Source organism: Oncorhynchus clarkii, chromosome 20, assembly GCF_045791955.1.
Source record: "Oncorhynchus clarkii lewisi isolate Uvic-CL-2024 chromosome 20, UVic_Ocla_1.0, whole genome shotgun sequence".
In the NCBI taxonomy this organism is placed as follows: domain Eukaryota; kingdom Metazoa; phylum Chordata; class Actinopteri; order Salmoniformes; family Salmonidae; genus Oncorhynchus; species Oncorhynchus clarkii.
Genome location: NC_092166.1, coordinates 30,080,595 through 30,096,123, shown reverse-complemented (window position 1 = coordinate 30,096,123; position 15,529 = coordinate 30,080,595). Strand labels below are relative to the sequence as shown.

The 15,529-nt window shown below is 43.6% G+C and overlaps 1 protein-coding gene across 1 annotated transcript in view; it reads right to left on the bottom strand.

The window, feature by feature from the left end:
* Positions 1-1,307: 1,307 nt before the first annotated feature.
* Positions 1,308-15,529, bottom strand: part of LOC139376177 (wingless-type MMTV integration site family, member 9A) — a 29,895-nt gene continuing 15,673 nt past the window's right edge. Inside the window, exons 2-4 of the mRNA XM_071118450.1 lie at positions 7,633-7,892; positions 7,038-7,300; positions 1,308-4,653 (exon numbers count right to left, since the gene is read on the bottom strand). Coding sequence (XP_070974551.1) covers positions 4,162-4,653; positions 7,038-7,300; positions 7,633-7,892 — 1,015 coding nt within the window. The 3' untranslated portion in view covers positions 1,308-4,161. The remainder of the gene's footprint in view (positions 4,654-7,037; positions 7,301-7,632; positions 7,893-15,529) is intronic.

Here is a 15,529-nt window from a genome sequence, read left to right as displayed (position 1 = left end):
AAGACATTTGAAATGTCCTAGCAAACAGAGGGTGCGTCTCCATGATGTATATGGCAATCCAACAGGAGTCGGTATCAGATTCGAATGAACACTTATCTCAACATGACGTAACACGTCGCAGACATGGCCTTTCTTGTCCGTGACATCCGTCCACGACGGGGGATGCACAGCGTTTTCCAACTGAGAGTGGCTCTAATAGCCGGACGTACTTGTCTTGAATTTGATGACGGGGGTGTGTACCTCTCCCTCTATTTAGCTCCACTACTCTTAACCCCTTAAGTCTCCAGAACTCCGAACAGCTTGGAAATACTATTGCATATTGGAACCTATATCAACAAGTCGCTTCGAGTTATGGGTAGAAGGAAAGGTGGATTATTAGTGGTGTAGAACTTTTACTGTTTGCTTGCTTCGGCTTGGACCAAACTCCTCTTAGCAATGGCTATATAACCACTGGGTATGAATGAGACCAAACATTCACATAATTTAAAAATTCATTTATTATTTCAGGTTTTCTTGCCTTTGTTATACAAAGATGTTAAATAACTTAAATACATTCTTACCAGTCATTCGTGATCTGTTTATACCTACAAGCTATACACATGAGGTAGAGGACAATAATTTAGGTTCCCATAAGACATGAATAAGTGAACATGGACAAAGCTTTGCTGGTATAGTATTATCACAAAGAGGAATAGATGTTTGTTTTGTTTATTGGCAAGCACAGCACAAATCCTAAAACAAATGTACACAGTGAATGTGGCCCTCTCATCAGAGTATACCAAAAGTTGAATGAGTTCACACCAATACCACTCTGCGTTTGGTCAGTGTGTTTATCTGCACAGAAGGTTATGTTACGGGGTACAGACAGAACCCATACACCTCTCGCCAACCCCTCAAACAAACTGATCACGCTACAAATCGGAATGCTAGAAAAATACTTGCGCAGTACTGTGCGATGTCAATTACATAAAAGCACCCAGCTGATTATGATCTATTTAATTGCCTTTAGAATTGCCTTCAGATGTGTTGTATATAACAGTTGAAAAAGGGACGAGAAGTGTTAAGTTACTAAATTTGTAAGGATTTGTTTTGTGCTTAGGAACTGCAAATGTTAGAGTTATCTATAGAAACGGACTTTATAGAATACACTGCCTCTTGAAGCCTCCACCCCAAAGAAGCAAAACACTCATACAAGCCTAAAGGAGAAAAAAAAACAGAGTAAAAAAAAACAGGTATATAAAATCAGTTTTGACTTTACGTTATTTACATTAAACACATGCTCATAAAATATCTCAAAATAATTTATCTTTCTTTTATTTTCACTTTTTCTACAAAATAGATTTTTATACATGATCCCACTGACAACTACACAGTGCAGAGCTATGAGTTCAAAAATATAATTATGAAGGACTAAGACAATGACAATTGAGAAACAACCGTTGCATCATGCCGTCCTTTGTCTTGAAAAAGAAAACGTGTGTGTGTGTGTATATGTACAGTATAAAACATACAAAATACATGCAAGGTGCATCCTGTATTCCTCTCGTCATGACTCTGTTGACCTTTTATATACGTTTAATAAATTACCACTGTAGAGAACCAGTCTTGTGCAGAGGAGTGCGTGTGTAGAATACACTCACCAGAAGCTGTGGGAAGCAGGCATTTATGCTCAGGCTCCTTAGCAGAGCCATTATGGATTCCGTGTATAACGTGCAAAGTTCTATGTAGGTTTTGACCATTCGTTATTTGGCATGTTTGGAATCCAGCTCTAGAGGATGAACCAACCAACCTTCGCTAGGCTACACGCCCTTCTCAAAGCATGCTGCTATTCCTTGATCAGTCACGGTGGGTTGAATCATATATCAATCCTGTGAGTGTCACCGCTTCTAACGTAGCATGCCAATGCCCTCGAAAACAGCTCGGACCACAGCTATCTACTAATGTTTTTTTCACTTACTGATGATCACGTACAATCAAAAGTTTTCAGCAGCAAAGTACTCCATGTTCATGATTTAGCCGTAGGCTTATGCATCCACTTAAATTTGACCACTTGCCTTTCCAGCATCAAACGTCTTGGTCCTAACCTCCTTATTGCTACCAACTTCCTCTTTACTTGCCTTTGAGATTTTACCATGTGCCTCACTCTTGTCTCTATACCACAGGAGAATAAACCACTGTTATTTACAACAAGCAAAAGGAAAACACAAACATATGCACTGTTTATACTCATAAATACAGGATCTTTAAATACTTTAAAAGGGGAAATGATAAAGGACTTCTGGGGCTTCAGTGCGTGAATGGGGCCATCTTACAATGTCGGGTTCCTCCCTCAGTAGTTCATTCTCACCCACCTGAAACAGGCAACGGTTGTATATCTAAAGGGAATCTAAGGATGACTTGGCATCTCATGAGTTATTGTGGGTGTTTTAGAGGGTTGGCTCTGCCTTTTCCGCCAGCCATTTGAAGCGTCACGCATCCAACATTACATTTTAGACATGTGCAACATAACAGTAACCTGCCAGAGAGAGAATTACTGTCAAATCAACACGAAAGGAGATTGTAACCTTTGCAGTCGTGGAGTTGTGGTAGCCATGCCCCAAAAACAATGGATAGACAATGCATAGGCATACAGCTAGAGCATACATTTGCTTTGTCGTCGAAAAACACATTTTTGTCACCTTGTTGTTGCGAGCTTCAGCGGGACTATATCTGAAATACCAAATTTGCTTGAGGGTGTAACTGTGCAAGCCATTTTTCCATTGGATCATACTGTTCATTTTCAATCTCCACTGTTAATACTTGAATGGGGGGGGGGGGTGTAGAGAGAGGAAGGAAGGATATGAGAGAATAGTGTTATTATAGTATTATTACTAGCAAGATTTGCTTTTCTTTTTTTAAATAGAGGGCTAAGTACCAAGAAGCTGTTCTAGTTAGAGCACTGTTCATCTGATTGGAAGATGCATTCTCCACTGGTTAGGCCACGGTGACAGCAGTAGACACTAAACTCAGAAAAGCAAGTCCATTCTCTCACTGAACTTTCATTACATACGGGTTTTCTTTTTTCTTTTTACCATCAGTCCAAATAAGATATAGTGGTTTCAGTTATTTCCTGAACATTAGTTGACTTTGCTCAAGGCCAAGAGTAGCCTAAAATGACTGGCAAATGTATTCACCAACAATTTCACTCTAGTGTAAAAGAATCAAAGACAAATGAGCGTGTTTTCTCTCCTCGTGAAGGAGTAGTCCCAAAGGGTCCATAAATGATCCACAGAGTGAGACAAAGGACACACATGTGTTGCTTTCCAAAGGGCCTTGTCAAAATAAAATAAAAAGCAGAAGAGAGCGAGAACACACAAACAACAAAGCATTTGTGTGGTTAGTGGTTTGTTGAAACATATTCAGATAAGTAGCAAGTGTATATAATATCATTATAATACAATTTAATTTATTTACATACATATGCATACACACTGTGGTGTGTGTGTGTGTGTAAATATGTGTGTGTAGAATTCATCTTACACCCTGTCTTCTTAACAGTTTCTGAATATGGTTACCATGATTGCCATATGAGTTGTAATTTGACCCACCTCTTCACCCTCACTCGCAAACACACACACACACACACATTTCTACATCGGGCAAGGCCCAAAAGCCAGTCTTTTACCATTACGGTCATTCTATTGGATCCTCATTAACAGCATGCTAGCCGGAGACAGCGGCCAAGTGCTGCTTTTTCTCACTGACACATCTGACTGGATGTCGAATAGGTGAGGTGGCCTTACTCCAAAGCTCCAACTCTGCAACGAGAAAACATGAGACCCATGTTGACCCTGTTGTCAGACAAGGCCAATCTCCTCCTGCAACCCCAACCACCATTGGCTGGGGCCACAGGTTATTAAAACAAAACCCATAGAACAGAAAATCCCTCAAAGTGCTTATAAAGGTCCTCCATCTCCATCGTCTTGCTCTCTCCTCTGCCGCAGAACTCTCGCTCTCTCTCTCTCTTTCTGACAGCCACAAGGGGGTTGAGTGAGAGTCAAACCTCTGTCCTAGAACACCATTCACCCCCCCCCCCCCCCCCCCCCCCTTCACCATCAACAACCACCCTCCACTTGCTGAGTCCGGTCAGAGGCAAGGGGCAAGCAGGAAGCTAAGACTGGGCTAACCTTTACAGGTGTAGACCTCTTCTCTCTGTGTACACTGCTTGCATTCGACGTAGCAGCACCAGCGCACCTGACACTGGCATGGCCGGGTCACCACGCGGCTCTGGGTGTTGTGGCCCCTGCCGCAGCATATGGCGTCGCAGTTCTTGTCCTTGTAGCACTTCCTGGCCGAGGTGCCCGGCGAGTACTTGCTGGGCCGGCAGAAGCTGGGCGAGTCCTCGATGTGGAGCAGGTCCATGGTGCGTGGGATCGGGTCGTTGCTGGGGCCCGTTGAGGGGTTCTGCTGCTGCTGGGGCCGGGCCTGGGAGATTTCCCCCTCCCCCGTGGCCTCGTTGGTGGAGCTGCCCACCTTCAGTGAGGTCTCGTAGCGCTGTTTCAGCTGCTTGCCGATCTCGTGGAAGGGCGAGAGCTGCCTCCAGCACGTCTGGACGGTGCAGGAGCCCGAGACGCCATGGCATTTGCAGGTGGTCTCCACCCCTGCTTTGATCACCTGGTGGTGGGAGAGGAGAGGGACATACAGTCAGCCGTCACAGGGCATCAAAGGGACTGCCTGAAATGACATAATATTAACTTTGACCCATTTTGCACTTTGTATGGACAGCAAGGTTTCAAAGAAGAAGAAAATGACCTAGACTCCCCTGTAATTTCTGCAGCACAATGGGCCTATGTAGTAAGTCCTAATTTCATAAGAAATGTGTCCAATATGAAGCCTTTACGCACACAGAACATCAGTGTATTAAAATGTGATGAGAACAGAGGCCATGATTATGTGGTATGTATACTCATACATACCACAGAGTTAGACGATCTAGACCCTCTAATTATTGCTGATATACTGCCATTAACATAATACAACATTTACATGACAACAATGTCACATTGTTGTCACTCCCCGACCAAAGAATCTTAATAAAAAATGTGCTACACTATAAGCAATAGTTTCAACGATAATGTTTGTGGGTGGGAAGGTGTCGATACGGACTGCTACGATAACACTCGGTAATAGAGTTTGATTAAAGCCATCATGGTTATTCCTAAAAGTAAGTAGAGGACACACTGAGAGGCACTTTTTCTGAAGAAAAGATCCATTGAGTTCCTCGGCCATGGGAAAGAAGGAGACAGAAGACTCAGACCCTGGCCCCTGTTCTTGGTTTGTTTTAAGGTATGTGGGAGTCAAAAACCCCCAAGGTCCATCTCTTTCACCAGGCCAACTTCATAACTCTACTGTTTCGATTCAAGTAGGGGGGGGGGGGACTTTAGGCTAGCAAGTGTAAAGCTAAACAAAACCATTTTTTACGTCAACTATGTTGAGGCCTGAAGATTTCTCATAATACATATAACGGGATCTACCCAACAGACGACACGGAATGTGGACTCGAGTTGAACTTGAGAGAACACCTCTGACCATTAATGCTCGACCAACTTTAACTTGTGGGGGTGTGAACGGGTGTGTTTAAGGCTCCTTGTTTGGCCAAATACAGCACTGCACTGAATAGTACACGTTGCGACGTTGCTTGAAATCTCTGTGGCTGGGAATGGTTCATTTGTGTACAGCTCAGTCAGCATCGGCCGACCACAACGTTAAATTAAAGGTTATGTGTTAAAATCCATAACGTGTATTCTCCAGAGGAGGCCTGGAGTGGACAGACGGTCTCTCTCCAGTTCTGTTCTCACACACTGGGAAACAGATGGGGGAATACAAAATAAGTGCTGCATTATTCGCCGCACTTGCAGTTTAGTTCAGGGAAATGTGAAGTGTCAGCTTTAAATGTACTAGGGATTCCAGAGGCTGGCACATTCCAAGATTTGTGCTTCATATGGGACGTAGTACACCTCACTAAATCTGAAAATAAGAACAAACCTGGACCAAAACAGTGTTGTAAATCTTTTATCACAAATAAAAGAACCTGAGAATGGATTTGGAGAGCCAGGCTGAAAAGGAAGAGCACACACCACGGGTCTTCGGGGAGAGGTTTGTGTCTGCTAACATTTGGGGAAGTGTGCTTCTGCTATAATTTATATTCATGCTAAAATTAAAATGGCTACAATAGGAGAAAATCTGAGTCAAGGTAGCGGCTGCCAGGACCTTGGGTTTGCTTTGGCTTGACATTTTAACACCATTCTCTCTTCTTTTTGATTTTACTATTAAAATCACGTCCAAGCCGGGGGGAAGAAAAAAAAACTCGCTCACCTCAAACAATTGTCGAATCTCGCTAAGGCACAAACAAAGGCAATTAAATCTCTCATTTGAGAGGGAAAAACAAAGTTTGATTAACGTGTGGCCTCTGACTTTAAGCAGTCAATTTAAGTGATTTAGGCTGGCCTTTCATCTCACCATTAAGTGGGATGCTTGAGGATCTGTAGTATTTGTTTAATAACCACAGCATGTGGGTAAACGATTCTCTGTCGACCATGGGAACAAGCTGTAAAAACTCTTGTCATTGTTATTCCTCTCGTGGTCACATTAAATTCCTCTCTGGTCATTTTCACTGGTTCTGGTCATTTTGCTGTGTCTTTAGAGACTGAGGTAAATTTGGAGAACAATAATTTACCAACCCTACATTATATAGTTGTCTGTAGGAGATTCAGAAAATATTCACCCTAGAATACACCCACGGATCTTAACCATCTCAAGACAGGACAACATAGGCCTACGTCCTTAAAGTAGCTGTACAGGGAAAAGGTATAGCAAACTACACTGTCAGTCAGTCAATCAATCAATCAACCAGCCAACCCAAAAATATTCATTGTTTTTGTTTTACAGGAAAAGTTGTGACAAAAGGGCTGTTAGCGAGATACACTAATTACTGTATCCCATAATTCAACAAGATGAAATGTACCGCGTCATCCAACACGGCTCCCCTCCACACTCACCTTCATGCCCACGTTAGTGTTGTGCATGTCCACGCGGGCACGCAGGTCCTTGTTGGAGCGTTTGCCCAGGAAGTCCTTGACAAACTTGTTGCTGTACTTCAGGTTGTCTCCACAGCCGCCCCACTGCCAGGCCTTGCGGTTCTCCAGGTCTGGGGCTTCATCGCAGGTGCAACGCTCCATCCGCCCGGCGCTACACGCCTTGGCCATGGCGTGAGTCAGGCCTGCTGAGGAGACGGCATACAGGAAGGCTGTCTCCTTAAAACCTGGAGTGAGGTGTGGAGCAAGAGGAAGGATATCAGCTCCCAGCTTCCTAATGGACACTCAAAATGAGCAATTGAAAGTTGCCATTATTGGGAAAATACACTTCAGCTTTCTACTGTACTATCTACTATGGCCTCTCTCTACTGTACAATCTACTATGGCCTCTCTCTACTGTACAATCTACTATGGCCTCTCTCTACTGTACTATCTACTATGGAATTACAAAAATGTATCTCCACCTCCACCCATGAACGTCAGAAACCAGTTATCTGTAAGTTGAAAACATATTACATTTATACTTCTATATGAAGTTGGAATGCTTTACTTTCCCTACCTCTTTTCAAAAGGTTGGCTCTGTAGCGCCCCTCTAAGGTGCAGTTCCACCTCTCAAAGCGGAACTGGTACTGGCACTCCAGGGCACTCATGCTGATGGCTTCCATGAGGGTCTCGGCCACGCCCGGGTCTCGTCGACACATCCGCCGCTGTTTCTTCTCCAGTTTGAGCCGGTCACACAGCTTGTAGTGGGCCCTTCCCACGTTCTCCTCAGGTTGAGAGCTCAGCGGTAGAATGGACAGGGGTTCATTACCTGTCAATCTGGGGAGAGAAATAGACACCCCTTAGCTACTGTCAAATGCTGCTGCTGCAGTACCCAAAGGTCTACCTAAGGCTTATTACAGGCATTACCTGTCAATCTGGAGTTGAGGAGGGGAGATGTTGTACTGTAACACACTGTTTGGAGGGTTCGGAGAATGAAAAATAATTTATGGGAACACTCAGTCAGTACAGTGGACTGAGGATATGAGGAAATGGTATGCTAAGTCCCAAACATAGAACGCTGACCTTTATGGTCTAAGTCAGAGCTGGTTAATGTTCGAGGGAATTTGGCTGCAATTGTTTGAAGGTTGCAATCGACTTAATGGTTAATGTGCAGGGGACTGCAACGCTTTCTAGAGATTGAGATCAACATTCACCATATGTGAGGTGAGTCTGGGCCTCCCGAGTGGCGGAACGGTCTAAGGCACTGCATTGCAGTGGTTGAGGCATCACTACCAACCCGGGTTCGGTCCCAGGCTGTGTCACAGCAGGCCGTGACCGGGAGACCCATGAGGTGGCGCACAATTGGCCCAACATTGTTTGTGTTAGGGGAGGGTTTGGCCGGACGGGATTTTCCTCCTTGCTCTAGCGACTCCTTGTGGTGGGGTGAGTGCCTGCAAGCTGACCTCAGTCACCAGCTGGATGGACACATTGGTGTGGCTGGCTCCTGGGTTAAGCGAGCAGTGCGGCTGGGTGGTGTTTTGGAGGACGTGTGGCTCTCAACATTTGCCTCTCCCGAGTTCTTAGGGGAGTTGCAGCAATGGGACAAGACAAACTACCAATTGGGGAGAAAAAGGGGTAAAAGTAAAAAAATATGTTTAAAAAATAAAAGGATAGGCGTGGCTATGTATATAGCACATTCTCAGAAGGTGAAGAGTTCTGTGCTGATTTGTCTCTTTTAGGGTAGCTACCAATAAGGTTGCTCGTCATAGCATCGCTGGCTAGACAGCTAGCTAAATTGACACAGGTTGGTTGAAGAACATGCGTTTGTAAATTCACTCAAGGGTGTCAGAGTGAGGTCAGAGTGCACTCTGGGCGTTCGTAATTTCAGAGCGCTGTCAGATTGTCCATTAGTAAATTCAGCGTGTTTCGCTCTCAGAGTTTTCAGAGTGCACACTGGACCCTCTGGCGGAGTAGGGTTGATTCGAACGTACTGACCTCAAAACGGAAGTCAAACACCCAAGCTAACTGGCTAAAGTTGGTTAGCTTCCTAGCTAATTCCAGACACAAATGAGAACACCTCACTCTGAACATGTTAATTGCCATACAGAGCTGGTTAGAGTGTTAGTGACTGTAACTGTGTATTTTAAGTAAGCATGAGACCCATGAGACCCATATTTTTTTGCCAGTACAGAGCGTTCAGATGATATGACAGATTTAAAACAATGGTCCCACACATTCAATTTGTCCGTCACATCACAAGCATGCTAAACAGTAGCCAAACCAACAGATACAGTGGGGCAAAAAAGTATTTAGTCAGCCACCAATTGTGCAAGTTCTCCCACTTAAAAAGATGAGAGAGGCCTGTAATTTTCATCATAGGTACACTTCAACTATGACAGACAAAATTAGAAATGAATTTATTTGCAAATTATGGTGGAAAATAACTATTTGGTCACCTACAAACAAGCAATATTTCTGGCTCTCACAGACCTGTAACTTCTTCTTTAAGAAGTCTTTACTCGTTACCTGTATTAATGGCACCTGTTTGAACTTGTTATCAGTATAAAAGACACCCGTCCACAACCTCAAACAGTCACACTCCAAACTCCACTATGGCCAAGACCAAAGAGCTGTCAAAGGACACCAGAAACAAAATTGAACAAAACCTGCACCAGGCTGGGAAGACTGAATCTGCAATAGGTAAGCAGCTTGGTTTGAAGAAACTGTGGGAGCAATTATTAGGAAATGGAAGACATACAAGACCACTGATAATCTCCCTCGATCTGGGGCTCCACGCAAGATCTCACCCCGTGGGGTCAAAATGATCACAAGAACGGTGAGCAAAAATCCCAGAACCACACGGGGGGACCTAGTGAATTACCTGCAGAGAGCTGGGACCAAAGTAACAAAGCCTACCATCAGTAACACACTACGCCGCCAGGGACTCAAATCCTGCAGTGCCAGACTGGGGGTGGAAACAGCATGCTTTGGGGCTGTTTTTCTGCAAAAGGACCAGGACGACTGATCCGTGTAAAGGAAAGAATGAATGGGGCCATGTATTGTGAGATTTTGAGTGAAAACCTCCTTCCATCAGCAAGGGCATTGAAGATGAAACGTGGCTGGGTCTTTCAGCATGACAATGATCCCAAACACATCGCCCGGGCAATGAAGGAGTGGCTTCGTTAGAAGCATTTCAAGGTCCTGGAGTGGCCTAGCCAGTCTCCAGATCTCAACCCCATAGAAAATCTTTGGAGGGAGTTGAAAGTCCGTGTTGTCCAGCAACAGCCCCAAAACATCACTGCTCTAGAGGAGATCTGCATGGAGGAATGGGCCAAAATACCAGCAACAGTGTGTGAAAACCTTGTGAAGACTTACAGAAAACGTTTGACCTCTGTCATTGCCAACAAAGGGTATATAACAAAGTATTGAGATAAACTTTTGTTATTGACCAAATAGTTATTTTCCACCATAATTTGCAAATAAATTCATTAAAAATCCTACAATGTGATTTTCTGGATTTTTTTTTCAAATTTTGTCTGTCATAGTTTAAGTGTACCTATGATGAAAATTATGAATGAAATCTCATCTTTTTAAGTGGGAGAACTTGCACAATTGGAGGCTGACTAAATACTTTTTTGCCCCACTGTACATTGCTTAATATTTATATCATATCCCGGGGACTACTGACCGTCACTCACGGGGACCAGCGGTGTTTAGATGTAAACATGATCACACAGCAGGCTTTACACTCATTATAGAATCCCCATACAAACTTCCAGTATTCAGGACCCTGAAGCTGCAATTCATTTGACATATAATGAGTATAAGCTTAGTTTCTAAACACGGTATAGGAGGAGAACATGTGGTAGAATTGCCCTCCTTTCGACAGTTTATTTAAAGGAAGTGTATATAAAACACACAAGCTAGCACCGGGTCTGCCACATAGCTGGCAAAACCCTCCCTGACCAACTAGTGTTCTGAGGTTGCGATGGATGGGGAAAGCAGAAGCATTACTTTCACGAAAACACGCAGGGGACATGACTGGCAGCCTGTGACCATTTTGGTCACACCATCTGACAGGATTGGCAGGGTAGTTGCTCATTATGTGCAATTTCAGGGCCTCTTTTTACACTGTTAAAGTAAAAGAGAAGAATACATGGATTTACAGAAGAACTCACAAACACATTCCTGCAACGGGCCCGGGCACATAACGCCATTACTGAAAGAGTTTGATGCCTTTTAAGTGTCAACATTTCCCTGCTAATATTGACACCAGCTAACAATCTGAGGTTGTCCTGACAACAACCGTAAACAAGGGATAAACTTATTAGATGTACTCTGGAGGTGACAATGGGAGGTTGTTTCTTCTTCTCTCCTCTATATAACTGAACTGCTCTGCTCAGTGCCACACGGTGACCTGTCTCTGGCCTCTGCCATCAAAATGTTGACATTTATGTTGTTGAGCTTAAGTGAACATCCCTTCTATCGATCTTGATAAAACAGGGGAAGTTTACTTTATCTGACAGCTTTAGCATGTTATCAGGAGAGCTGAGGAGGAGAGGATCCTAGTTTAATTGTCATGTCTAAGTGAATCCTGCTGTGTCTCATTCACAAAACAAAGCTCTGATTATGCCATGTTCAATGAGAGGCCCATGCAGATCTCACCAGTCACATGGCCAGAACAGGAAGTGATAGCTAGTCTAATAAGTAACTATGAACCGAACAGTAACTTTTCAGTGAGGAAAGATTCAGGCCAGGTCTGCAAGAGTAGGACACAAGCTAATGAGAGAGAGAGTGAACAAGACACAGCCAGCCAGTCAGACACTGTTAGCATTTAGCTAGCGTGTTACTGCTGCCAATGAACCAGAAACCTATTCAGTTCCATTTCCAGCCCATGAGTCATTTGGGTACAACTATTAACCAAATCACAGCCATAGAGCTTCCTTCCAGATGTCCCAGGCATGGACCGTGTTGCAGTGAATGTGAACGCTGATTGATTCACTGTCTGTACCTCAAGAGAGTTACTGTGTACTTCTCCCGTCTGTGTACTTCTCTAGTCAATGGTGCTACACGTTCACTTACGACCTAATTTGTCTTCTGTCACCATTCAGAGCCAAACGGCCTCACTGAAGAGGTCACAGAGGTCATATTACAGAGAGAGAGAGACATCTTTTAGATCTGATAATAACTGATTGTGAAGTGTTTCTCCTGATCCAAGATGGCAGCGTACCTTTAGGGAGATATTGTGTTGGATACAAACAGTTATTTTTCACACATTGTATCGCCGGAAATGACTGGTAATAACTGGTAAAGGCATCCAGATTATAGATTTGTCTTCGGTGAAGGGAAACGTTTCTGCGGAATAGGTCATCCAGAGGGATGGTAAATATGTTTTTGGGTACGGGATGTCATCTTTAGGGAGGGAAGATCAATGTGTAACATTACAGTCAAATGGCTCGTCTCTCTTTTTTGCCTTTCCTAACTTGTCTGACTACTATAGATTTCTTAAATGGAAACCTGGCAAGCTGTGTCTTGACAGAAATGGTTCTCCTGGCTGGCTTTAGGGAGGAAAAGAGCTCAAATACATTGTAGGGTACTCTGGTCTGACTGTGCCACATTCTGCACTGTATGTATAGAGACACTCCATACATACAAATGCTATATTTATCCATCTTAATTGTTATTCCTTTTGATACTATGTGTATCCACTATGTATACAACACCGTGAGGAGAAAAAGAAGGAACTCAAGAGCAAATTGTACCAGTTGACGAACTGTTAGAATCGTGATTGACGAACTGTTGTAATCGTGACTGACAACATTTCCGCAACATTTCTGCTGTGGGCTGAGGCTCAATATTTGATTGATTGCAACACCATTTAGAGTACCTGGCTAATTAATTTCGACATGTCATCAGGAGAGCCAAGATAATGTAAACTCCAGCCGTGATAAACTCAAGTCCTATGATTGATGCCTGAAATGCAATAACATACAAACTTAACTGAATGTAGATATCGCTGGGGAAATTAAATCAGCAACGTTACCCAGGAGATGCAAAGTGGAACAGATTATTTGTGAAGCTTGGCAGCCACAGTAAATGAAGCATTTCTTTTTTTTTGTATGATTTAAAATTCCTAGAGATTTTGCAGTTGTATGAATCATGCTTCTGAAGAATGTAAGAGCAATAGAAACAGCAACCGGGGGCTGAAATATAGTCTATGCGTTGTATAGTACGCAACGATTCAATTATGTTAGGTACATTTGTTGCTAATGGCATAACTCTAGAATGTTTACTACCTGTTGCACTAAATATACATAGGCGTGCCATTATTATCAATAACAACAGTGGTGAAACTCCCACGGACAAAAAGGTTGTCTTCATATTCCTGAATCCTATCACCATGGCGTGTTACATTCCTCAACCACTACTGTCACTATCACCGTCTCCTTAGTGTTACCTCTCCATAGATCACAGATGGCTGCCTGTCTGGCCCTCCAAAACAAATAAAGTCAAATAAAATGCAATTTCTCAAAAGTGTCTTTGTGCTGCGACGTCTGTCTGACGCAAAAAAAGATACTCTGAAGCTGGAGGGAGGCCAGAGACAACATGAATCTTTTGGACTACTGCTCTGCTGTTACTGACTTCCATTTTTTGTTGTTGCCAGTTACCAAGAAGGCTGGGGGGCAAAGTGTGGATAGGAGGAGAAATTTCAGAGAATGGAGAAACACTTCAGGTCTCGGGAGAATAAGCTACTGTGGCTCCATTCTTGTGCATGTTTCCGCTCTGTGGCAGACCAGTGTATAGTCAAATGATATCACAGATGTGCTTTAATTCCAGTTTCCCCCATCTTCTAAAGGATTTCTTATATCTAGCTGTGAGGCTGTATTTTAAAGGTTTTACTTTTTGGGCTTTTAATCACTATGGTCCTGAAACAAGTGCAAACTACAGTGTGTACAGTACATGTTGACAGTGTAAGGCATATGAACTAAAGGGAGTATAGGTTGCAGGGTACGGAGCTACTGCTAGGTCTATGTCTTACACATTAGAATGTAAGAGCATGTAGACCTGTGTTTTTCTATCATGAAGCGTTTTAGGAGGCTGTTTTTGTTTGAGGTGTTGGCACAGCAACACACATGGAACATAACACCAACAGAGACATAATAAAGTTCACTATTATCCTACGTGAGGTAGGATTCTTACTGCTGTTTTCTCAGCTTGGCTTTTTAAACTCACTCACTCACACACTCACACACTCACACACAGACATCCTCGGCCCGAGACTTCAAAGGAGAATAATCTCACTCATTGCCTTGCCTTTCCCCTCCCTGCATGCACCTTTCACTGGGTAAACGAATGGACGGAGTTTGTTTAGGCATTTCTCTCCACCTGTCAACGCTTCCCATTGCCCGGGACATTTACTTCATATTAATGTTTCAATGCACAGAATGGCAGAGTGAAAATGACTCAAATCATCAAATCAAATAAACGTTCATTGGTCGCATACACAGATTTGCAGACGTTATCGCAGGTGCAGCGGAATGCTCCAGAATGAGCAATGTCTGAGTCAGGAATATAAATACACATACACTATATACAAAAGTATGTTCACACACATTCAAATTTGTGGATTTGGCTCTTTCAGCCACACCTGTTGCTGATAGGTGTATAAATCAAGCACACAGCCATGCAATCTCCATAGGAAAAACATTGGCAGGTGGAATGGCCTTACTGAAGACCTCAGTGACTTTCAACTGCCACCGTCATTAGACCGCCACCATTCCAATTTCTGCCCTGCTAGAGCTGCCCTGGTTAGCTGTAAGTGCTGTTATTGTGAAGTGGAAACTTCTAGAAGCAACAACAGCTGAAGCGCAAAGTGGTAGACCACACAAGCTCACAGAACGGGACCGCTGAGTGCTGAAGTGCGTGGAGCGTAAAAATCGCCTGTCCTTGGTTGCAACACTGTCTCCCAAGTTCCAAACTACCTCTGGAAGCAACGTCAGCATAAGGACTGTTCGTTGGGGCCAAGACACACGAGCAATGGACATTAGACCGATGGAAATCCATCCATTGGTCTGATGAGTCCAAATTTGAGATGATTTTTGGTTCCAACTGCCGTGTCTTTGTGAGACGCAGAGTAGGTGAACAGATGATCTCTGTATGTGTAGGGGGTGCTTTGCTGGTGACACTGTCAGTGATTTATATTGAATTCAAGGCACACATTAACAGCATGGCTACCACAGCATTCTGCAGTGATACGCCAACCCATCTGGTTTGCGCTTAGTGGGACTATCATTTGTTTTTCAACAGGATAATGACCCAATACACCTCCAGGCTGTGTAAGGGCTATTTGACCAAGAAGGAGAGTGATGGAGGGCTGCATCAGATGACCTGGCCTCCACAATCACCCAACCTCAACCCAATTGAGATGGTTTGGGATGAGTTGGACCGCAGAGTGAAGGAAAAGCAACCAACAA